At 42.3% G+C, this 24,945-nt stretch overlaps 1 protein-coding gene and 1 long non-coding RNA gene across 2 annotated transcripts in view; one reads left to right on the top strand and one right to left on the bottom strand.

Annotated features, from left to right (window-relative positions):
• Positions 1-949: 949 nt before the first annotated feature.
• Positions 950-24,945, bottom strand: part of TCP11L2 (t-complex 11 like 2) — a 40,343-nt gene continuing 16,347 nt past the window's right edge. The window contains exons 4-10 of the mRNA XM_006069581.4: positions 22,867-22,987; positions 21,193-21,413; positions 18,963-19,099; positions 12,086-12,273; positions 11,688-11,869; positions 8,893-9,065; positions 950-3,328 (exon numbers count right to left, since the gene is read on the bottom strand). Coding sequence (XP_006069643.2) covers positions 3,084-3,328; positions 8,893-9,065; positions 11,688-11,869; positions 12,086-12,273; positions 18,963-19,099; positions 21,193-21,413; positions 22,867-22,987 — 1,267 coding nt within the window. The 3' untranslated portion in view covers positions 950-3,083. The remainder of the gene's footprint in view (positions 3,329-8,892; positions 9,066-11,687; positions 11,870-12,085; positions 12,274-18,962; positions 19,100-21,192; positions 21,414-22,866; positions 22,988-24,945) is intronic.
• Positions 12,290-23,119, top strand: LOC123333232. The gene is made up of 2 exons (XR_006550447.2): positions 12,290-12,429; positions 22,888-23,119. It is a non-coding gene; the product is annotated as an uncharacterized LOC123333232 (long non-coding RNA).

A 24,945-nucleotide genomic window follows, 5' to 3' on the forward strand; every position in this document is an offset into this window, starting at 1 on the left:
CGGACCTCTGTTGGCAAAATAATGTCTCTGCTTTGTAATATGCTGTCTAGGTTGGTCATAGCTTTTCTTCCAAGGAGCAGGCATCTTTTAATTTCATGGCTGCAGTCACCATCTGCAGTGATTTTGGAGCCCTCCAAAAATAAAGTCTGTCACTATTTCCATTGTTTCCCCATCTATTTGCTATGAAGTGATGGGACCGGATGCCATGATCCTAGTTTTTTGAATATTGTGTTTTAAGCCAACTTTTTCACTCTCCTCTTTCATTTTCATCAAGAGGCTCTTTAGTTCTTCTTCGCTTTCTGTACTATGTGTACTTGTTTTAAAAGCATAGCCCGTATAGAACAGTCTTTTGGACTCTGTGGGAGAGGGAGAGGGTGGGATGATTTGGGAGAAAGGCATTGAAATATGTATAATATCATATATGAAACGAGTCACCAGTCCAGGTTCGATGCACGATACTGGATGCTTGGAGCTGGTGCACTGGGACGACCCAGAGGGATGGTATGGGGAGGGAGGAGGGAGGAGGGAGGAGGGTTCAGGATGGGGAACACATGTATACCTGTGGCAGATTCATTTTGATATATGGCAAAACCAATACAATATTGTAAAGTTAAATAAAATAAAATTTAAAAAAAAAAGCAAAAAAAAAAAGCATAGCCCAAATTACACTTTATTGCTACTGTTCACAAGTTTGTCCTTCTTACTAAGTTACAAACTTCTCAGGACAGTGTCTGTCTAGTTATCTGTGTATTAAATACCTAGGATACTTCTTGACACATAGTAGATGCTCAATAGCTATTTGTTGACTAAATGAATTAATGAACACGATTGATGTCTGTGAGGCTTTGACATTAAGTAGAAGATTCCTTCTAGAACCACTGCAATAAAGACTGTGCAATATTCCAGCCCTGAGCTACCCAAAGGTGGTTTAGAAAACAGAGACACCATCTATCTTGAAATAATTTTTAATGTTTTAAAATGTAACTAGTGCGCACAATACATGTTTTAGCAGTAGAAGAATGAAAATGTGTGTATGGTGTTTAGGAAAATTGACATTACAAAACAAGACCATGTTAAGAAAATTCTCAAAAGTAGAAGTAAACATTTAAGTAAAAACCAAATAAACAACATGCTAAGGGACAGGATTTAAAAATCCTAATAAATGTACTTGCTTACATCCAGACTTGGGACATTGAGATTTACTTTGCCACTTAAAAAAAAAAAAAAAAATGCAGAATGCCCTTCATTTTAAAATGCATTAAAAAAAAAAGTTTGCAGATTGTTTTCCTGCTGGCAACTGTAGTATAATCAAGTATATAAGAATACCAGCCAGATTGCAATCTGTTAGTAAAAAAGTATACCACCTGGTCTTCTAGTTAAATATACAGTTCACTGGGAAAGTGACAAAAAGTCACGCTACACACTACCTTTCAGACCCTCTGTGCTATCCAGGCCCCAAAGTGAACAGTTGAAAACAACTTCAACTTAAGAGAAAATGCAAACAAAAATCTACAGCACCTTATGATTTCTAAGCACAGAAAACAGGCAGAATGGACATACAGGAGGAGGGGAAAAATGGGTAAGACCAATGATGTGCTCTTCAGTAAATTCCACTTCTACGTAGTTGCTCAATGGACAGAATGGTGATTTATGTATTGGTCACTGGGAGAAAAAAGCTGATGTTCAACATTTCCTCAATTTGGCAGATCCCTCCAAAAGATCAGAGATAAGTTATCCACACAATGATTTCCCAGGCCTTCATCAAATCACTAGGTAGCACCATAATGGCAGAGGTCATGGTGAGGAAGAGGAGGTAAGGAAGAAAGAAGGATTAACCTTTTTCTTGCTACTTGCTCTTCTCCACCAGACCGCTAAGGTTCAAGGAGTCCTCAGAAAATCAAACCATCCAAAATGCATTGTATGCAAATAAAGCATTTGCCGGTAGTGCTTCCCTCAACACTTCAGAAGCATGTAATCTGAAGACAAGCAGATTTCTCTAGGATCCTGACAAGCAGTGCCAGCGGCAAAGTTTAATGCACACGAGTGGCAAAAGATGATGGTACTGAGAAGAGCTTCTTGGTCATGGTGGGGTAAGAATCAAATCCACAGAGAAGGCATTTGCTAGCATGTTATATGCTTAAAGAAGAAAAAGAATCCAAAGTTCATCTGTTTCTTTTTCAGATGTGAATTTCACTGAGAATGGGGTCTCATTTTATCAACTTTTTCTTACAAGTAAATTCAAGTTACCAATTCAAACCACTCCTGCCTTATGTAAAAATATTAAAATCTTATATAAACCTTACCAATGGCCTGAGAAATGCAAGGACATTCACAAAGAGATGTGTGCAAAAAGTGTTTCTCTCAGAGAGCAGCATAAGTTGCAAGAAGAATCCACCCTCTAGAATGAGATTTTAGAAGGGGTTTGTTTCTATTTCCATTAAATCATCAAGGGAGGTTTTATCTAAAATTTGTATGTAGCATAAAAATGTATTTAATACATTTAAATTCTAAACAAATACTGACCATCGGTATCACCAGATGTGATTAGGTATATTTGTAGAATTTGAGGACTTACTATGTAAGTTTCTATTACATATGAATAAAATTTAATTTGTACATTTCAAATACAATTATCCTTACTTCACATCATTTATTTAGAACATCACTCCCCTTGGTTATGATCACAACTTTCAACCCTTTAGGAAGCTGTACCAAAGTTAAAAAAAAAAATCATTAGATTTGATAGTAACAGGTGAGGAAATACAACTCCTTAAGGGTTGAATGAATAAGCCATATATAAATGCTTAAGAAAACATTTATAAGTATTATATAGGTAATAGAATTAAATACAAATTGCTTTCTGTTTGTTAAAAAGTCTCTTTAGGACTCGAAAATGGTGCACATGTAGGGACATTGTGATGTGCGTGTCTCTGCAACGCTGACGTTACTGTGTTACACAACTTCGGGCTAACACTGTGCCTCACACAGGATTGAGAATGTGCCCCTCCGTAATGCCGCTGGTGGAAACAGACCGGGTACCTAAGTGCTGGGCTTCCAATCTCTTTTCCAATGTCATTTCCTCTTTAGTTAGTAGATGAAGAAGCTTCTGCCTTCCCTGTGGCTTCCTCACCGAACAGCAGCTTTCGGAGTATATTTGCATAAAATGGTCCATACACTTGTTTGTTGAGATTCACGATGTTTGCGTATTGCAAGCCCAGCGACTCCAGCTCTTGCTGAACGACAGCAAGGCCTCCTGGCACGGGGGGCATGCATCTTGGAGGGCTTGGCAGACAAAGCAGGCTTTTCATGTATAGCTGGATTCGTTTATCTGGGGGAAAAGAAGATATGTTTATCTGTCCTATTATTAAAGCATGTACTTTTTAAACATGAGAATAGTAATTGTGGTAGATGGATTGCAACAACATCCTTAATTCTTTACCCCTTCCCTATACTCATGCCCTTTCCAAGGTAGCATGGCAGTTCTTCCCATCAGGGCTGGAGTCTGGGTGCCCAGGCCTTGGATCAGGGATGGCCTTCTGACCTGCTTTGGCCCATACAGAATGTGGCTGGAGTGATGGTGTGTATGTTTCATGCTCAAGAGGCATGGTTTGAATCTGCCCTTTCAGCCTACCACCACCATGTAAACAAGCCTGGGCCAGATGAGAGCCCCTATCGAGGGAAGCCCAGCTATTCCATCTTAGGCCATCCTAGACCAACCAGTAGCCAACCAAATCCCAAATACTTGAGACAGCCCAGGCGAGACCAGCAGAGCTAACTACCCATGCGGCTGCTTACCATAAATGCATGCATTGAGTCCAGCAAGACCAAATGAACTGCCTAGTTGCCCCACAGACTGGTGAGCAATGACAGATGGAGTCTTAGGGAAATCTGTTACACAGTAATAGCTAACTAATAAAACATGCACAGCACTTTCAGGGTGGAGTGGGGAATCTTTTATAAAAATTCAAATGTCCATAATTTTAGTTATATATCCTAAAGCTGAGTATGTAAACTGGGACTGCTAGTTTAGCCCAGATAGTATTTTTCTAAAAAACAGTAGCAATTTAAAATTCGGGGCTTTCACATAGAAAATCAAATTTTTTGTTCTTCTTGAAAAATCTACAGATCTGGCAAACTTGGGAGCCCAAACTGCCACATGGCAAAGGTGAGCATTCATCTGGGTTTTCTCAGGACAGCTGAAGTTGACACCTGCTGTCTTGGTCTTTATAAAAAGGACACTTTCAACAGTGTCCCAGGTTAGAAAATAAATTATATGATCACCCCTCATGTGGGCAAGAATCTGGAGGCACTGAAGAAGGACCACCCCAACTGGCACTGCCACCTTCTCCACTCTTCCTGCTTCGGTGCATCTGCATTTGAGAAGACTTCAAAAATGCATGCAAATGCTTAAAAAAGGGAAGCTGAGGTGTCCTAGACAAATGGCACTGGACAAGCCAGATCTGCTCCAGCGCAGGCTGCTCCAAGGACATTCTCTGGCTCTGGAAACAGAAATCTCACAAATAAGAACATTTACTAAGGAAAATGAGTGAGTGAGTGAAGTTGCTCAGTCCTGCCTGCCTCTTTGCGACACCATGGACTGTAATCCACCAGGCTCCTCCGTCCATGGGATTTTCCAGGCAAGAATACTGGAGTGGGTTGCCATTTAAATACACTCATCTAATACAGACAGCTGTAATATTACTGAAGTTCTTATATCCAAACACGTCTACCCCAAATCATACATTTCAGCCAGATCTGATCTAGAACTCAAAGTGCCCAGTGTCCCATGTCCATATCTTAGCCCAGACTATTTCCTGTTACTAGAATGCCCTTCCATCTCACTTCATCTCTGCCAAAGTCCAGAGCATCCATGCTGATATTAAAGTCACCTCCTTTCTGTGGCTTTCCTTACCATCTGTTAACTCTCACCCCTTATTATTGTTACTTGAGAACTTCTCTCTCTCACTTCTCAGACAGTAGGCGTTCTGAGGGTGAGGGCTACTTTTTTAGCCTTTATTTCCCTGGTCTGGCAGGCAGCAGGCATGTCATAAATGTTGACTGTAGAGAAGTGAGAATGGAATGAAAAAGGTCTATGAAGATAAACCTCAAACTGAAAACGCAAGAAGCCAGAGAGGAATGGGGGCTGAATAAGACCTGAGCCTCATCCATAATTTTTCAACAAGAGGAAATTATTCATGGAGGGATCACTTGTACAGTTGAAAATTACTTTTTAAAAATGTAGGTGGCTATTAGCATGCAAACAATTTCCACAGCAGGTAATCCATAGATCATTTTTATCGTATACATTTGAAAAAAATGGTTTGAAAGAAAACTTGCTTTCTAATTATCTTTTTTAAAGGCGAAGAACACAGTGGGAGTTGTGATTTTATTGTAAATAAATAGCACATCAACTGAGAACAGAAGAAGGCAGACTGTGGGTACCATGAACAACAGAGGAGGAAAGCTAGGGCTAAACTGGAGCCCTTCTTCTGTCCCAGGGATCCCTCTAAAGTCTAATGTATTCTAGCTCCTCTGTGGGCAGAGAATTCAGAGCAAATGGTCCACTAAACTCCCCGTTAGGCTGGCTGCTCAACTCTCATGAGCCCAGGTCTATTTTTGTCACAGTTATGGTCCAGACACTTTTCTGTGAGACTGTTTAAAGAATGCAGGTCTTTCAAAACTGTTATTATGCTGACAAGTAGTTTTGTCTCTTCTGTGGACGAGTCAGTTTTTAAGCCAAGACTAAAGTGATGGAAGTGTCTGTCCATTTAGGAGCAGCCAAACCCAGCCCCTGCCAAAGACATGCCCTTGGCTTCCAGAGCCTAGGGAGAGACACTCAAGTGAGTCATGCAAGTTGCTAGGCAACAATACTTTGAACAAGGTTATAAAATACTTTCAATTTGCAAAAGAACAGAAAACTTGCAATAGGGAGGGCTGGGTGGAAAAAAGTGGCTTGACTGGATTTTAAGAGGCCTCCTCAGGCTGGGGCATCTCCTGGCCCCCAGCTTCCCCCTCTCTCTCTGGTGCTGCCAGTAGTTCCCTGATCTAAAGCAAGGGCACAGAGAACACCCGAGGCTCTGGCCAGCCTGCCACCTGGCAGCAGGGCTCCAGCTCTGACTGGAGTACCCATCAGAGCAGGTGAGAAAGTGAGTCAGACAGGAAGGCTCCCTACCCTGAGACCCGCTGGTTATATGGCCTCAGGTGAGAGACATTTGACTGCTCCAGCTCTCCATGCATTCATTCATCCACTTCACTGCTGACTTAAAAAAAAATGCACAATGTGAGTTGCAAATTGAGTTCTATTTGGGGCAATATGAGGACTGCAGCCTGGGAGACAGTACCTCAGATAGCTCTGAGAGACTGTTCCAGAGTCATAGGGGAAAGGGACAGTATATATGTGATTTTGGTGAAGGGGGAATGCTGCTGCTGCTGCTGTTAAGTCACTTCAGTCGTGTCCGACTCTGTGCGACCCCATAGACGGCAGCCCACCAGGCTCCCCAATCCCTAGGATTTTCCAGGCAAGAGTACTGGCGTGGGGTGCCATTTCCTTCTCCAATGCATGAAAGTGAAAAGTGAAAGTGAAGTCACTCAGTCGTGTCCGACTCTTAGCGACCCCATGGACTGCAGCCTACCAGGCTCCTCCATCCATGGGATTTTCCAGGCAAGAGTACTGGAGTAGGGTGCCATTGCCTTCTCCAGAAGGGGGAATACATGCAATCAAAAACACATTTTACAAAAGGTTCTGCTAGTTTCATGAAGCTTCTGCTAGTCACGAGAAACAGTCATCACTATGAAGGATTTTAGTGTTTTTCCAAATATGAGGAGATATATGAATTGGGCTCATAAAATCAGCTCCGGAGAATATCTAACTACGTGAAGACCTATCCTGCCAGTTTTCCCCTGAGCACAGAGTGCCTCTTTTCTATTCTCCATCCTGAACTCCTTTCAGGGGGTGTTGGAGGTCAGCAGCTGCAGCAGCACATGATTTAATCCTTAGAGAGGTAGATGGCAAGTGCCAATCTGTGATTGACACGTCCTATATCTATTAAAGGTCATCTCTGGGCCCCACCCCCCATGGTCTGGGGAAATTCCGATGAGCAAAGATGCATCCCATCCTCCTCATGAGACCTGTGCACTAGCGAGGGTCTCCTGGTATGAGGCAGAGACGGCTGACAGCCTGCCCCTCCTCCTCCGAGAAGCACCATGGCCCACGTGCTGGCTGTACAGCCGGAGGTGACAGGCTGTGACACACTTGTCAGCAGTGAAGGTCATGCAGGCAGGGCTCGGCCACAGGCAGCTGAGGTTATGCTGTGTGTGTTACTGTACTCACTGCCACCCCTCGAAGCCCACGTGCTGCACACCAGAGCTCTTACGTGGCCTGGGTGGATTAGATCACCAGCATCCCATGTCCCCAGGGATAAGGTTGAAAGACACCCTTTAAGAATCTCAGCTAAATAATAACCAGTGTTTGTGTTCCTAGAGAAGTCAGGGCGGTGCTTTGAAAATGTGCAGATTCCTCTTGGAATGTTTGGATATTCAAATTCCACACTCCTTCCTCCATCTGGTCCTCTCCCACTGCAGCTGACACTTGCTTTTGTCTCCCACATCACCCTCGTCCCCTTCTTACGGCCACAGCACCCTGATTCTGTCTGGGGGAAACAACTGCTTCCCTAGTTTCAGATCAGGTGTTCAGGTAAAGCTGACTCACCTTGGCTCCAGGAACTGAACACATGTCTTGGGGTTAAGTTTCTTCCACTCTGGCCACCAAAAATGGGTTGTGATCACCAAGTGGAGCTAATGGGATTCAATTCTAGGGTCACAGTTTGAGCTAAGAGGGGAGGGAAACTGACTTTTTTTTTTTTTGGCTTGATTTAAATATGGAAAAATGCAGGCTGGAGTGGAAGTCATCTTGTTATGCTGGGAAGAGACTATTTTAAAGACAGCCATCCCAGAGGAAGGCAGCGCTGAGGGACCACAAGTGGGAAACAGTGCCAAGACATCATCTGAACTCTGATTAAGCTGTACCAGCAGCCAATCCCCCCAAATGCTCTTTTCTGTGATATGAGCAAGTACAGTCCCTTCCTACTTAAGCCACTTTGTTGTTTAGTCACTAAGCCATGTCTGACCCTTTGCAACCCCATGGACTGTAGCCCATCAGGATCCTCTCTCCATGGGATTTCCCAGGCAAGAATACTAGAGTGGATTTCCTTCTCCAGGGAATCTCCCAGAACCAGGGATCAAACCCAGGTCTCCTGCTTGGCAGGCAGATTCTTTACCACTGAGCCACCTGGGAAGCCACTTTAGAGTTTTAAATTATCTGTCACAGGTAACAGAAAAAAGTCCTGATACATTCTCCATTTCCCCAACTCGCCAACACAATTTGATCCTGAGATATTCATTTTCTTAGCAATCAAGTAGAAAAAAAAAAAAAAAAACCCACTATGCCTCTCAGTTCTATGGCCCTTTTAACTTTTAGTCTTTCTAAGCATGACCAAGCAAGGGGCCTCAGCTCACACAGGTTAGCTTCCATCAGAGCATCGGTCTATTTTCTGTGAACATACTGCCATCTTGTTTGGATTGCTGTATTGATCTGGGAATTTAAAATGATGGCAGCATGATGTTATTTTCTTCATAAAACCCTATCAGCTGGGTAGTAAGGTAGAAGACCCTGAAACATTCCCCCACTCCACTACATATACACACATAAGCAGCAGTGAGTCCCAAAGCTTTGAAAATATTAATGCTTTCTTCATGTTTTCAATATTTATTCACCATGAGAAGCAGGTAATCTGTTTAAGACTAAAATTTGATTGATACTTAACATTAGCCAAAGCCAGCATGGTAAAGCATATTGACATTGAAAGAGAAACCAATAAAAATATACGGACTCACCAATTAAAGACCAGATAGGATTGTCTTCTTCTTCAATGCTTGAGAATTGGCCTACAAGGTTAGCTTGAACCTCAGCATTTAAAGTTGGTAAACCTCTCTCCATTAGGGTCTTGTTAACCTCAACACAAGTCTGAATGCTGATAGAATTCAGGACTTCCTTCAAGTTAAAGGTCCTACAAAATATGAAACAATAATTCCACCAGGGACAGCTTTTATTCATCAGGTTTTTGTTTGTTTAAAAAATATACCAGCTTGTTTCAAATGTATACCAATTTTATCTTATATAGACAAAAATTACCTCTATTAGAATGAGCTTAGAAAATAAGAAGCTCCTCCCAACCACCAAGCTTTATATGCATCAGACTTTTAAATGCTTAAAACCACTCAATTCTGTAGGAAATACAAAAAGCACAGACAGAAAAATGTGGTCCCTAAAAATAAATCCACAACCCCATTTTCAGGCAGGGCTATCAGAAAAGGATAGAAAATATTTGTTTAATTTGCAAAATAAACCCTCTGGCCTGAGTGGATTCAGTCATAGATTTTGTTTTTAATGTGCTTAGAAAATAAGATAGAATCAATTCATTTATCCATGCCTGTGCAAGAAACCTTTAACACCAACCAAAAAACAAGAAATAAAGATATTCAGAGGCCAACACCATAAAGACAAATTACCTAAACCTCTTGACCTATCATGATGAAAGATAAGAGACTCTTTCCCACTGTTACTTTCAAGTAGCTGATCAGTAATTCCAAATATATACAGTCTGGAAAGATGTAAAAAGTAGTTAGTGGTGGTGATTTAATAGGTAATGAAAAAGGTATAATAGGAAGCAGCATTTGCCGTGTCCACACTATTGTAAATGATATTGAAAATTGCATCTTGCTATTCAGAAAGGATCTTTAAGACAACTTTGTGCAAAATGGATTAAAGGATAATAGAAGGGGGGATGGTGGTGAGAGGAATTAGACAAAACAACAAAACAATCAGATAGGCAGAACAACTATAAAGATGACGACTTAACAACTAAATAGGTATTAAGAGCTAACATTTATCAAGCACTTACCACGTGCCACACACCTGCACTAAATGCTACACACAAGTCATCTTCAGTTCAGTTCAGTCACTCAGTCGTATCTGACTCTTTGCAACCCCATGAACCATAGCACGCCAGGCCTCCCTGTCCATCACCAACTCCCAGAGTTTACCCAAACTCATGTCCATTGAGTCAGTGATGCCATCCAGCCATCTCATCCTCTGTCGTCCCCTCCTCCTCCTGCCCCCAATCCCTCCCAGCATCAGGGTCTTTTCAAATGTCATCTTAAGTTGGCATAACTCTAAGGTAGTATCTTTATATCCCTTCTTATAAGTGAGGCCGTGAGACTCAGAGTGACTCAGCTAGGATTTAAACCCTGGTTTGTCTAACCCAAAAGCCTGTCCTTTTAGTAACCATTTTGCCATGCGCTTCATATGAATACTTAGGCAGTACTGGAGGGCTTCCCAGGTGGCTCAGTAGTAAAGAATCTGCCTGCCAATACAAGATACACAGAGATGCGGGTTCAGTCCCTGGTTAGGAAGATCTTCTGGAGTAGAAAATGGCAACCTACTCCAGTAATCTTGCCTGGAGAATTCAATGGACAGAGAAGCCTGTTGAGCTATAGTCCATGGGGTTGCAAAGAGTTGGACACGACTGAGCAGCTAACACTAAGCAGTATTTGGGGACTCACTAAAGGCTTAATAACTTAGAATTCCTGGAAAATGATGGTTAACCAGTGTGGGGAAATGCTAAGAGCAGGTTTCTGCAAAATCAGAACAGGTTTCTTTTCCTTACAGGTCTTGGGTCCTGGAATGTGAAAGAAAAGAGCCTGGCAGGTTAGCACCAGGATCAGTAGAAAGGGCAGGGACTTGACAGTCAGGCTTGGGCTTGGGCTTGGGCTTTGGCTTGGCCTTTTCTTGGTGTACAGCCCAAGGCAAATCCTATTCTCTCTGAGTTTTAGGTCAAAATGAGAACTCTGGATTGCCGGAACCACTTGGGCTAGTTTGGCTTTTAAGATCTAGGATTTTATCAAGTCACGCATGTGCTCTCTGAATAATAAGCAGGAAGATGGGATGTTGGATGTATTGGGTGTAAAATCCCTGAAAACACCTGAGAGGACAGTCAGCAAGAGGAACTGACACATAGGAGACCCATGGAAACACCCGGTCATTGGCCAGGATTAGAAATTTTCTGACTTGGACAGGATTCCCAATAATACAAAATTGAAATGGGATTCTAGTATTCAGTGATGGCTTGATACTGAGAAATGAATGTGGCAAAGACAAAACTTTCACTGACTTGTAAAACATCTCTGAAGGATAGAGATGTCACTACTTCTGTAGGCTTCACAGAGGCTGGATCTGTGAAGCTGGTAAACATTTCGTTGCAGAAAAATGATAGAGTCAGAACAACTGAATCAGAAAGCCTCTCTGATAGACCCTGAGCATGATGAATTTCTAGGTATTGTTTGTTTTTTCCACAACACTGTCAAAGGAGAGCTTGTACACACATCCGTCCTAAGTGGAAACACTACACTCACCCTGGCACCTGTTATGGAAAAGACCTCTCCCTACCAACGAGGGACATCTGAGCCTTCAGAGAGATGAAAAGAAACTCTAGGAAAAGAAGGCATGAGCTAAGCTTCTCTAAAGCACGGTCCTAAATACCACATCCAGATTTTCCAAGGTTGTTCATGTTCTCTGAAACACATGCAGAGCTGGAATACAAGGGAGAGCAGATAAAAATGCTGGAACTCACTCTTTGTTCATGCCTTCAAGTAGAACAGCTGAAATCCTTTTTAGTCTGACTGCAAGCTCAGGTAGGCCTTCTGTAAGAGCACCCACCATGTTGTTGGTGATAAGGGCCAGGCAGGCAATCATTTTCAGTTGATTCAGCTTTTCTGTCAGTTCCTGAAGACGTGCTCCATCTGTCATGAGTGTCTAGCATATTTAAGGTTTAAAAATAGAAAGGGAAGCTCAGTACCATGAACGTGTAAAATCAGCAGTGTTACATCCAAACCCCCATTTTTCATCTGATTCCAGTTAAGGTCATTAAACCACATGCAACACAGACAGACCAGCTGATATACTGTTTGAACAAAAGAATTAGAATATTGAAAACTTGAGGGAAGCCAAAGGGAAAAAAAACTCACTCACCTCTGGTAATTCTTTTTTCTGATAATCCCACTGTAACAGTTTCAAGTAACTATTATTTAGCACCAACGTAGGGCTCAGGCTTGGCTTGGAGTTGTTTTCGGCTCCAGGGGTTAAAGTAGCCTCAGAAAGAGAAAGTAACTCTTCATGGACAGATTCCTTTATCCACTCTGTAGTTTGATCAAGAGCACCTGCAAGGGAAAAGGCCACACACTTGTCCTACGGCTGATAGACTCCTTCATTTGTGCATCCCACACACGATGAACGGTAAGACGGCCACGACCCTCCAGGAGCTACGGTCCAGGTGGACAGACAGTCATGTGAGCTCGTGATTACAGCAGAAGACAGTGAGTACTAGAAGGTGCAGTTGGGTGGAGGGAGGAGAGGCTGCCTATGGTAGAGTCTAAGAGGAAGAACTCCGTAAGTGACACAAGGCAGATAGAGGAAAGAGCTGTCACTCCAGACTAGGAGAACAGGCCACACAAAGAGACGGAATAATGGGAAAGCATGGCAATTTGGATGCTACAAGCAAATCTGTACTGCTGGTCCATAAAGAAGTGGGGAAGGGAGGAGAGAGTTGCTGCAGATAGCCTCAGATGGACAGACAGGCCAGCTCACACATGACCCTGAGCCTTGTGCAGAGAAGTTATCTAGATTAAAAGCAGTGGTGATTAAACATTTTGCGTTCCAGACCCCTTGGAGTGTCTGATCAGAGCTATGCCTTTCCCAACATGCTGGTATGAACACTTTTTTTTTTTTTTTACTTCAGACCCAGTTCTAAGGTTTACGCCTAGAAATAAATTATTCTTTAGACCACATTTCTTATTAAAAGTATGCATTTGGTAGAATTTATAAGGTGCCGATTGCTTTAAAATGCAGACCGAACACAGGTGCAGATTAAAAAAAAAAAACAACAACAAAAAAAACCCAGAGAATGAAATAAAGAATAGTCACCCTGAAATTCTTCATCAGACCCAGCCCTTAAACAGGGGTAATTTATGAGCAGCTCCATTTGCTATACCACCCCCAGAATTTCACAACTTTACTTCTCTTCAGTTGGCAAATGTTGTCCTTGGTTTTCCCAGTTTTGTTTATAAAGAAGTAAAAGACTTGCAGTCTTTAAAAGACATCCAACAGAGAGAAAGAGTGGCAACATCACGGGTATAATTACAATGTGGCGGTAATAAGCATTTATATACTACAAGTGTGATCATTTACAACTGACACATTTAAAAGCCCATTTAGTTATCTCAAACAAAAGCAACAGTGTAGCACAGAGGTTCTCAATCCTGGCTGATGGTAGAATCACCTTGGGAACTTAAAAAAGATTTTGGGTGTAGGCTCTTGGAGATTTTGATTTAATCAGCCTGAGATGGGCTCAGGCATCTGTGTTTAAACACTTCAGGTGACCCTTATATGTAACCAAGCGTGAGAACAATTGGTAAAGCAGAAAGAGCAAGAGTTTAGAGGGAAACAAGGATTTTCTCTAAGGGATCTGCTAAGATTTCAGGGGCTTCCCAGGTGGCTCAGTGGTAAAGAAAATCCACCTGCCAATGCAGGAGCAGCAGGAGACATGGGTTCGATCTCTGCATCGAGAAGATCCCCTGGAGGAAGAAACGGCAACCTACTCTAGGATTCTTGCTGGCATAATCCCATGGACAGAGGAGCCTTGGGGGCCCCAGTCCAGGGGTCCCAAAGAGTTGGACACAGCTAAGCACACATGCACGCTGCTGAGATTTCACTCCCATAAGCAAGAATATCGACTGCTCTGAGCGGCTCCAAGAGCAAGGTCAACCCTAAGAGGCATTGGTACTTGATTTTTCATATGAAAAAAAAGCCTCTCCATTAATTTCTTCAAAGGCAACTGAGTACCACTATACACTAGGTACTGTACCTTGCTTTGGAAACTAATCAAACATTTTCCCAGTGGTACTTGTCACTTAGTAGGTTCTCAAAAAGCTTCTGCTCTCTATATCTGGTATGAGACCTGGCAGGTTTCCTTTTTAATTCACTATCTCTGGAGTTAACCATGGGCTTAAGGACTGACTCAAATAGTCTCCTTCAGATTGGCAAATTGATTTAGTCCCTGACACCTGAAAATATCTTTCCCTTTTACTGATATACACAGTGCATGCAAATCAAACTAAAAGATATAAGGTGTTTTTTGCAAACTTTCAGAAAGCAAGAGGAGGGAACACTTCCTACTGTACTTATTAGGCCAGCTCTGTGTGTGTGAGTGGGTGTTCAGATGCTCAGTCATGTCCAACTCTTTTGAAATTCCAGAATATTGAAAATAGGGGCTATTTAAAGGTTTGGACAATGCCAGGGACTCGCATTCATGTATTCTACACCATTCTCCTGGTTTACTGAATGATGCCTGTTCAGAATTGCAAAGACTAAGAGCTAGCCTGGCCCCTATTTTCAATATTCCGGAAAATATTCACACAAAATATTCCACTTTTCAGTTAGAAGAATGTAGTCTGCTTATCCGTGACATCCACTCTTTTATGCCTGGCTACACCTCACCTTCCCTTTTGTTGGTACTGATTTTGAGAAATCATTTCCTTCACTCCATGCTTTTTGCAGATGTTAATTAGAGGCCCCATGACCAGGACCAGGCAACCTCCCTACCCAGGGGTTGGCCTGGCTGAGTCGTACGCCTCTCAGACTCTTTCCTGGGACTCTGAATGATGATTACAGCGTTCAAGGATGGTCCATGTTGAAGTGCACATTAACCATCTGAGGACGCAGCTGGGAAATTCCCCTTGTTTTTTCCTCTCCAGATTCTTGATGCCCTCCTGATTTCTGGCCTTGCACAGACTCAGGAAGTTTTAGCTTTTCTGTGAACTGCCCTCTCCTTCCATTCACTTCCTTTTCTGCTAAATCAGCCAGTGAGTTTCTGTTGCCTCTGATATAACTCAGCTGATACAACACAAAATTGAAAAATCCAAAGAGAAGAATAAAGGCAGCAGCTTGGTTTACTCCTGGCTTGGCCAGGGGAGACTTGGTTTCCAGTCCCAGCTTTGCTATTTCTCGGCTGCATGGCTCTGTCTTTGGGCAGGTTGCTGCTGAGCATCAGCTTGCTCAACTCTAAAATGTTCCATAAATATTTCCCGAATGCCTTGGGTGCCAGGCAAAGATAATCATAATGAAATTTCATTTATTTTTTGAAAAATATTTATGTCCCATGAGGATTTCTGAATCACATGAAATGAAGTTCCTGAGAACATTTTATCAGATATAAGAGATGATCTAAATAAATAAAACCTCTTCTTTCTGAGTATCTGAAAAATTACTTGTGGCCTGGGGGTTATGTGCCATTCTTTCCACAGATAATTTAGTTGTTGGATCTAATGTGGTTATTTTGCTGACATTTAAGACACATACCCAATCACTGCGTAAGCCTTTCTTGGGTGTATTTTAAATAGGGAGATGACATAAAATCTCTCTGTTGGCAAAATAGAATCTTTTGGGGAGTCAACTAGGAAACCTAGAGTACTTCTAAATATTGATTTTCCAAATAATTATCTTATAAAAATCATGTACACACAAAAATCCAACACTTTTGTACTTCTGTGCAGTACTGTAAGACTCTTATTTTGATAGCAGGGCACAGTGGCCGACTTTTGGCAGCGTGACTTGAGGATATAATTAACAGCTGACATACACTCTGCTTCCTGGACTCCTGATTTCTCTGGGAACATATTTAGAGCTGGGCAATAATGACCTATTTGCACAGCTGGATTCATTCTATTCTTAAATCTCTGGAAATATCCAAGTCAATGTGAAAGGTACGAGTGAAATACAAGTGACTAAGTCTGGATTTCAAGGAGAGAAACAAATCATTTGAGATGAACAAAACTGTAGTTCAACCCTATATTAAGGGATTTGTTCACGATTACAGGCCCATCTTGACTCAAGACATGGAGACATTTGTACACGTGTATATGAACACACAGGGACACAAATGAAACCAACCAGTGAGTCTCAGGAAAATGCTGCTAAGAACATGGTTATCATATTAATAGTTCAGGTTTCAGATCCAGGGTTGATGTAGGTTTCTATTTCCCATAATCCCTCTCTGGCTTTGAAACCAAAATAATGTAACCCTAAAGTCAAGAGAATTTTTGTTGCAGAAGGATCCTTAGACATCATCTAGTCATATCTGCCACTCAATGCTAGAACTTTCTCTGCAAATACCCTCAAGACAGTTGGTATACTGTTTGGAGAGAGTCAGTTTTGCATAGTGGTTGAATGCGTATGCTTTGGGGCAGAGACACGGCTGAGTTATCCAGCCTCTTCCACCCACTAGTAATCTCTTACTTTAACCTCAATTTCTTCCTTTAAAAACAGTGGGTGATAGCAGTCTCATAGGGTGATTTGTGAAGCATGAATAAGCTAATAAATGTAAGGTGTTTGGCACATAATAAGGTCTTGGCACACAATAAGTGTGCAAACAAAATGTTAGCTAGCATGGGCTACTATGAATGACAGGAAGTCCATTCTGAAGTTAAAAGAGCAGCTCCAGCTGCTAGTAAGGTCTAAATTGGCTGTTGGCTACTTCCCTCCCATGGGTCCTAGTCTGCCCTTCAGAACTTAACTAAAGCCCTGAATCACTAATCACAGGGCAGGCAGTGCTCATGGCCCACCTGAGTCTCCCTGGTACCAGGCACTATGGGCCCAGCTTTACTGACTATTCCTCATGTCACCCTCAATGGCCCCTGCCCTCTTCCCTGGACAGGCTTCAGCCTGCTGGAATCCCTTTAAAGGAGGCATGTGTTTGGCTCTGTATTCATAAGGCTATCATATTGACTGTCCTGACAGAAGAGCACAGTCCACGAGGGGAAGGTAGCATGGGGGGAATGACCTAACCCAGACTTAGACTGTGGTTGCAACTGAAGCCCAGAGGCTGCTGTCAAGGGTTTGCTAATAAGTGAACCAATGAGCTAGCCTCTTGCCAGTTGCCCAACATCTGGCATCTCAATTTCCTCACCTGTGGAATGAAGGGAATAACAGTACCTCCCCCACTAAGGAATTGTGAGGATTCAGTGAGGTCATACTTTCTCCTCTCTCTGCTTCTGGTCTGGATTTAATGTCCACTAGTCCACTGAAACTGCTCCCATCACAGTTACCAAGGAGCCTCATACGGTCTCATACCATGATAAAGCCTTGGTCTTCATCTTTCTTGACCACTTAGCGCTTGTCACAGCTGATCCCTGAACACATTCTTCACTTGTTTTGCAGGACACCACCCTCTCCTGTCTTTCTTCCCCTCTCTGGCTACACAGTCTCTGTTGTTAGATCTTTCTTCTCTTCTTAAGCTCTAGATGTGCAAGAGTCCCAGGTCAGGCCCACTCAGTATCTACACTCACTGTCTAAGTAATTTCACCCAGGGTGACCCTGGGATAAGAGCATGGAGTGGACAGGAGTGTGGAGTCAGACTTCTTGGGTGAGTCCCAGCTCTACAACTCTCAAGTTGTATTATGGTGGCAAGTTATTGAGCCTCTCTCTGTCTCAGTTTCCTCATCCATACATAGGGAGTAATTTCCTAAAATTTTCATAAAGATTAAATCAGTTAAAACAGGTAAAGTGTTTAGAATATGGTAAGCATTCTATATGTGTCAGCTACTATCCAGTTCCTTGGCTTTAGATGTACACTCCCAGTGCTCACCATTCCCCCAAACTCCAATCTCATTCCTAAATCCCTCCTGGTATCTTCATATTGATGTCAAACAAGATCTCAAAGTTCACAGGTCCAAAACTGAACTCTGACTTCATCTCGTCTCCCACCCTCCTTTCCTGGGTCTCTCCCATCTTACTAATAGGCATCAGTATTCATCAAGTTGCTTAGAGTCATCTTCCACTCTTGTTTTTCCCCCATCCAACTTGCAGCAAATCTTGTTACTCCATTTTCAAAATACAACCAGAACCTGATCTCTTCTCACTATCTTCTACCACCACCATTTGGACCATCCACCATCTGTGATACCACCTAATTGGTGTCCTTGTTTTCCTTCTTGCTCCCATATGATTTATTCTCTACCCAGGAGTCAGAGTATGTTTTAAAAATAAAAAGCAAAAATAAATAAATAAATAAAAATAAAAAGCAGATGCTGCTTCCCTCTTCAAGCTCTCCGATGACTCCCCATCACATTTGGACTGAAATCCAAATTCCTCGTATTTCCTAACAAGGCTCTATAGGACCTGCCTTGGTCTACTTCTTGGCCTCAACTGTAACCACTCTTTCCTGCCTGCTCTACTCCAGCCACACTGTCTGCCCTGTGTTTGTGCAAAACACAAGCAAGTTTCCACTGCAAGGCCTTTGTACTTGCAGCTCTCTCTGGCTGGAATGTTCTTCCCTCACATCTTCACATGGCCCTTCCTCATTCCTTTGCAAACTCTGCTCAAATGTTACTTCTCTGAGAGGCCTCTCAGTCCACCTCACCTAAAAAAATCACCTCTTACCCTCACTCCTGCCCCATTACTGTCTGTTTCTTTATCCTACTTTTATTCATAGCACTAAATAACACATCCGACCATATATGCTTGTTTTTTTGTCATGCCTGCTCGGCCATCTCCTTGGGAGCTGCAACTTTATTTTTTGTTCACTGTCATATCTACAGCACCCAAGATGTATCTGGGACACAGCAGGTGGTTAATAAATGTTTCTTTTTTTTTTTTTTTAATGAGTAAAGAGTAGTGCTTAGCGCAGTTCCTGGGGTCAAAGTTAACAGCTGTAAGTTTGTGATATTAACTTTGGAAGTCAAAAAAATGTTGAACAGAAATGCCAAAAGTCTTTAGTAATACTATTTAAGATATCAAAAACCAAAATGCCATATTTCACCCCATTTCACTATATATCCACACATATTTTACTTACTTGGAGTTTCTTCTAAAATTTCTTGGAACTTGGCTCTCTCATAATCTACCAACTGACGCTGAAGATGTGGTCTGAGACTCCGAATTGTAAAATTCACCATGTCCATTTTCATGAGGTCCAGGACATGAAATATTTGTCTAAAAATTTCAGAGTTAAAATAGTTAGACAGGTGATCAAGAAAATCATCTGAAATTCATTAACTATTATTTATTTTACAGACTGGAAAAGATAAACATCTCCGAAATGGTTTTGAAATTCCAATCGCTTTGACAAGGACACTTTTCATAAAAAGCATTACACATGCATTCCAAATGTATTCTTCCAGAGATCTCAAGAGTATTTGCTTTAGCAAATATACTTCCAACTGATTCATTACATTCAGCCATAGACTGACAGACACTAAGAAGTATAAACAATGAGTCTTAACAATGAGACAAAAAAAGATTCAAGAAGGAATTTTCATTTGAAAGTCCCTGAAATTTTAAGGCGTCTGAATATAGTATACCCTGTTTCTATTCCTAAGGAAATAAGAAAAAAAGAAAAAAGAAAAGGACAGGGCAGTGAAGCACCAGGGAAAACACTGCATTTCAGAGTTGGGCAGCCCTGTGTTCAATCAGAGCTTTACAACTGACCAGCTCTGTGGCCAGGAACAAGTCACTCAATCTCTCTGAGCCTTAGTTTCCTCACCTGTGAAAGAAAGGGACACGATCAACCTTGGAGAGATGTTGTGAAGAGTCAATGAGATAGCGTATTAGAAATGCAGGGGCAGTACCAACCACTAGGTGCTCAATATATGAGCAAGATGAACACCACAGATTTGATTATCACACATGGGTAATAAGATCATTCAAAGCAAGGATTCCACAGCTGAAGAATCTCAACCTGCCAGAGCTGAACACAACTCTTAAGGATATTTACAACCCATTTTACAGATGAAGAAAGTGTGACTTGAGAAATTGTCAACTTTCCCAAAGTCATAAAATAAGGAACTTGCTATATGCAAACCAGTTTCCTCTCCTTCCCTTTCCAATACTATTACATGAAATTTAATTCTTTATGTGGCTGTATTCACATACACACACACACACACACACACACACACACACAAAGGAGGGAGAAGAATTTGCCTCAATGGCAAAAAGTACTATAGACTCCTCTTTCCTCTGGGATCACAGCTAGAGTCCTATGATCTTACTGTATACATCACTTCCTTAGGGAAGCTGCAGCAGAGTTAGCTAACCAACCACCAAAGGTCCATTTCCCTTTCTGCAGTGTGGATGTGTGGCTGGAAAATGTGATTTCACACAGCAATCACATTGCCTAGAACCACTTCAATCTACATGGGGCCACAGGACTAGGCATAGTCAGTGGAATATGTCACTTCTGGGCCGAGGTGGTTAAACATTTAATATGCCTTCCTCAGGGCTTCCCAGGTGGCTCAGTGGGTTCAATCCTTGGGTTGGGAAGATCACCTAGAGAAGGGAATGGCTAACCACTCCAGTAATCTTGCCTGGAAAATCCCATGGACAGAAGAGCCTGGTGGGCTACAGTTCATGGGGTCGCAGAAGAATCAGACACCACTGAGCGACTAAGCAGCAACAGCAGCATGCCTTCCTCATGATCTCTTCCCCATTCACCAGCTGAATGTAAAGGACTCCAAAGACCTGGGTGGAGCCAAGGAGAGGAGACTGGGTCCCTGTATGGTGCTTGAAAGGCTGCCTGACCAAGAATCCCTGACTCAGACTGTGGCGTGAGTGAGAAACAAACTTTTAGTATTTAAATCACTAAGAATTCAAGGTTTACATGTCAAAGCAGCCCCAATACCCTACCTAATCAAGGCTTCCTGTATCCTTGCCGAGATTAGGTGCCTCTGCTGGGGGCCCTATTAATCCTCTCTACTTCCCCTCCCACAGCGCTTTATCACAACTGTAATTCCTTGTTCAGGGTTGTCTCCCCATTAAATTGTAAACTCCCTGGGGTCAGAGATCATATCTGCCCCTTTCATCACTGCATCTCTAGGGCCCAGCACTGCCAGCTAACACCCTTGTTTGCTCATTCTATGTGAAAGTTCCACGCACACAATAAATGATTGACCCCTTGCTTAGTTTTTTCCCTAGGGTTAAGGCTTCCTTTGGGAGACCAATTACTATTCTGTGCCCCTCAATTCCCACATTTCCCTTCTGAATGCACTCAAAGGTACCTTAAGAAAATGCAAGCAGCCAGCACTAACCTCAGCACCTCCACGATGTTGCTGGTCGCCTTCAACTCTCGGATGTCGTCATCTCGCACGGGGGCGCACAGCTTTCCCATGGTACTGATGACGTAGTTGGCCAGGCCTTGGATGTCGACAGCACTGTGCTCAGCCTGCTGCCTAATGAGGTCTGTGTCTAAAACTTCACAAATCTGGTTGCGAAGCCTGTTGCCACCAGGAGTCAGGAAAGAGAGGAGAATCTGCACAGGGAGAATGAACAACATCATTACATGAAGAAAGGCTGTCATTTTTTAAATTTCAGTGTCTAGATGACCAAGCTCCCTGCCCTCAGTATTTGAATGCCCTGGATATCATGGAAGTTTGCCCCGACTTGGTGGTGGATCAGAGAAGCATGACAGGGTCCTGTCCTAAAAAGAAAGCTCTATCTTCTGAATGAAAGCCTTCCCTTCCCTCCTGTGGGAAGTTACTAACACCATCACAATGAAAATAACTGGTAAGGAAGCAATAGTTTTGAAAGAATTTTTAAAAGTTTACAGAGAAATCATGCAAGAAAGAAAAAGTTGCAGATCAGGGATCCAAAAGAACCTTTTAAAGAAGGGCAAATAGTAACACCCCCATGGGCCCCATTAGTATAATACAGTATATTTATATGTGAAATATATATTATGGGCTTCCCAGATGGCACTAGTGGTGAAGAACCCTCATGACAATGCAGGAGATGTAAGAGACAGGGATTCGATCCCTGAGTTGGAAAGATCCCTAGAGGGAGGCATGGCAACCCACTTCTGTATTCTTGCCTGGATAATCTCGTGGACAGAGGAGCCTGGTGGACTACAGTCCATAAGGTTGTAAAGAGTAGGACACAACTAAAGCAACTTAGCATGCACGCACTCACATCATATATTATGCGAGCAACCTATTCACGACACAGCAGACACTGTACTTATACACACAGCATGTGGTTAGGAGCATGATCTCTGAGCAGGAGTGCCTCAGTTCAAATACCTTCTGCCCCTCAAAGCTGTGTGACCTTGGATGAGTCAGGGAACTCAGTTTCTTTATATAAAATAGTAACAGGCATAACTACCTCACAGCATTATGGTAAGGAATAAATGAATACTCTAGTGCTTAGCACAGAGCAAGTGTCTTGTGAAATGCTAGCTATGACTGTCATCTGATTTAATTCTTGCAACTACTCAGGAGACTCCGGCTTCCCTTGTGTCTCAGATGGTAAAGACTGCCTGCAAGGCAAGAAACCTGAGTTGGATCCCTGGGTTGGGAAGATCCCCTGGAGAAGGGAAAGGCTATCCACTCCAGTATTCTGGCCTAGAAAATTCTACGGGTTGTATAGTTCATGGGGTCGCAAAGAGTGGGACACAACTGAGCGACTTTCACTTTACTCACTCAGGAGACTGAGACTTAGGAGAAAGCAGAAGCAGATCACTAAAGCAGACCTATCTAACCTGGGCTCTGTGCTCTGAAGTACCACAGCCACCGCCTTACCAGCTAAGCGCGGGCCTGTTTCCCCGTCTCCATCCTCCTCTCAGAGATGCAGGCAAAAACTCTTCCAGTGATTGAACTGGCTCAGTGTTTCAAAAGAAGCCTCCAATACTCTTTAGAGAGCAGAAAAACAGCCTCTGGGGTGGGGTGGGGGCAGAGGATTACTAATGAATACAGACAACATCAACTTGCCTCTCTGATTTCTTCAAACAGTTTGATGGCGTGTTCATACTCAGGAGGCTCAGCATTCAGTTCTGATTCCAAGACATCCCAGAAGGCCTGATGGACAATGTGCCTCACTCGACCGGCCAAGCTATGGGAATGAAATGAATCACTTTTTTTTACATAAGCACTATTTTTCCTAATTATAAAAGAAATATGCACATTGTAGAAATCTTAGGAAATGCAGAAAAACAGAATAAAAACTGCTCAATCTTTTGACATATTTGACATATTTCAATGAATGGGCTTAATACAATTTTTTTAGTAGTGGTCTGTACAATAGTATATACTTATTTCATTGAATATCCTGTCTTAAGTGTCTCCCCTAAATTTTTTAAGTGCTTTTTTCCTATAGCTTTCGACAAGTTCATAAAATTCTGTCCTAGGACTTCCCTAGTGGGACAGTGGATAAGAATCTGCCTGTCAGTGCAGCAGACACAGGTTTGATCCCTGGTCTGGGAAGATCCCACATGCCATGGAGCAACTAAGCCTGGAGCCACAACTACTGAAACCTGCATCTACAGCTTGTGCTCCACAACAAGAGAAGCCCACGCACGGCAACTAGAGAACGCCCATGTAAAAGCAACACCTGGTGCAGCCAAAAACAAAAATAAATAAAATTCTGTCCTAAGGAGATACCTTATTTCACCCATCCACTGCCCCCCCCCTTTTTTTTTAATACTTTGGCCCCACTGCACAGTATGTGGGATGTTAATTCCCAGACCAGGAATCAAACCTGTGACTCCTGCATTGGCAGCAGAATCTCAACCACCAGACCACCAGGAAAGTTCCCGCAGCCAGTCTTCTACACAGATCTTCAGACCTGGTCTAGGTTTTTAGGATGAGGTGCCCAAGTTGTTCTTTCCTTAATAGCGGACGTTTCGTGGCATGGAACAGAACAGATTGGCCCCAAGGAGACATGCATTTGAATGCCTACCAGCTCCAGCTTAGATGTCCCATTTAAAGTTGGCCAGACCACACTGCTGAAATAGGAGCCTTCCTAGGATAGCTTCACAATAGAATAGGTGGCCACCTTGCTTTATCCTGTCAATGTCAGTGCCCCAAAATAGGTGCACATTAAAATACACACCCCTACTGAACTCCTATACCATTTTGAAACTGCTTTTAGAAAAGCACATATTTCCCTGAACTGTAATCACTTCAAGTTTCTATCCCTCACGGGGCTATGCACCTCTCTCAGACAGAGGCCACTTCTTCTAGGCACCTGCCACCACACCTAGCTTAGTGCTTGGTATTTACTGAAGGTTTACTGAGTGCATGGTGAATGAATTGATCATTTGACAGTTAAGCATATCACTTAAATTTTCTTTTTAAAGCTCAAATAGCTAAAATATACAATAATGTTAGAAATAAAAACTAGCTTTCTGAGAAGTGTGACTTAAAACTGTTTTTGTAACTGCAAATACTATACTATACTCAGCCACTTTAAATGTTAAAACTTAGTCTAGTCGCCTGAGTAGATTTATTCAACATAAATGCCATTCCCAATGTCTGAAACGATCTCAAGCAATTAAAGAACAATTAGAAAGGCAAACATTGCAGGAACGGATGTTTGCTCTTGACTTTACAAGCCTCAGGTACTTGGCTTGAATGGACCAAGCAGGAATGAGCTAACACAACTTTATAGCTCCTTGAAGGATGTCAGAGTTTAAGTTTTCCAAACTTCTTAGATTTCTAATTTTGGGTGGGTAGTTATGAGATCAATCAAATCATTTATAAGCATTCCTACCCAGTATCAGAAATCTGACTTATTTTACCAAGTGTTTCTCCCCAAGAAAATACTTGGTAAAATATGAGAGTCAGCCATTTTTTAAACAGTAAAGGAGACAGTGCTTTGAGAGCAATTGCCTGTCTCCTCATTTATCACAAGTAATAAAGGATGATGCTTTGATGAAAAAAAAAATAGTATCAACTTGGCCACTGTGGAGAGTCATCTGAAAAATCAACAGCTAATGCTCTGCTATTTCACTTTTAAACAAAGGTAATGTGTCCTGATCCTGTGTGCTGTTTCTCTTGCTCACATTTTCT

Source organism: Bubalus bubalis, chromosome 4 (genome assembly GCF_019923935.1).
Source record: "Bubalus bubalis isolate 160015118507 breed Murrah chromosome 4, NDDB_SH_1, whole genome shotgun sequence".
NCBI classification, from domain to species: domain Eukaryota; kingdom Metazoa; phylum Chordata; class Mammalia; order Artiodactyla; family Bovidae; genus Bubalus; species Bubalus bubalis.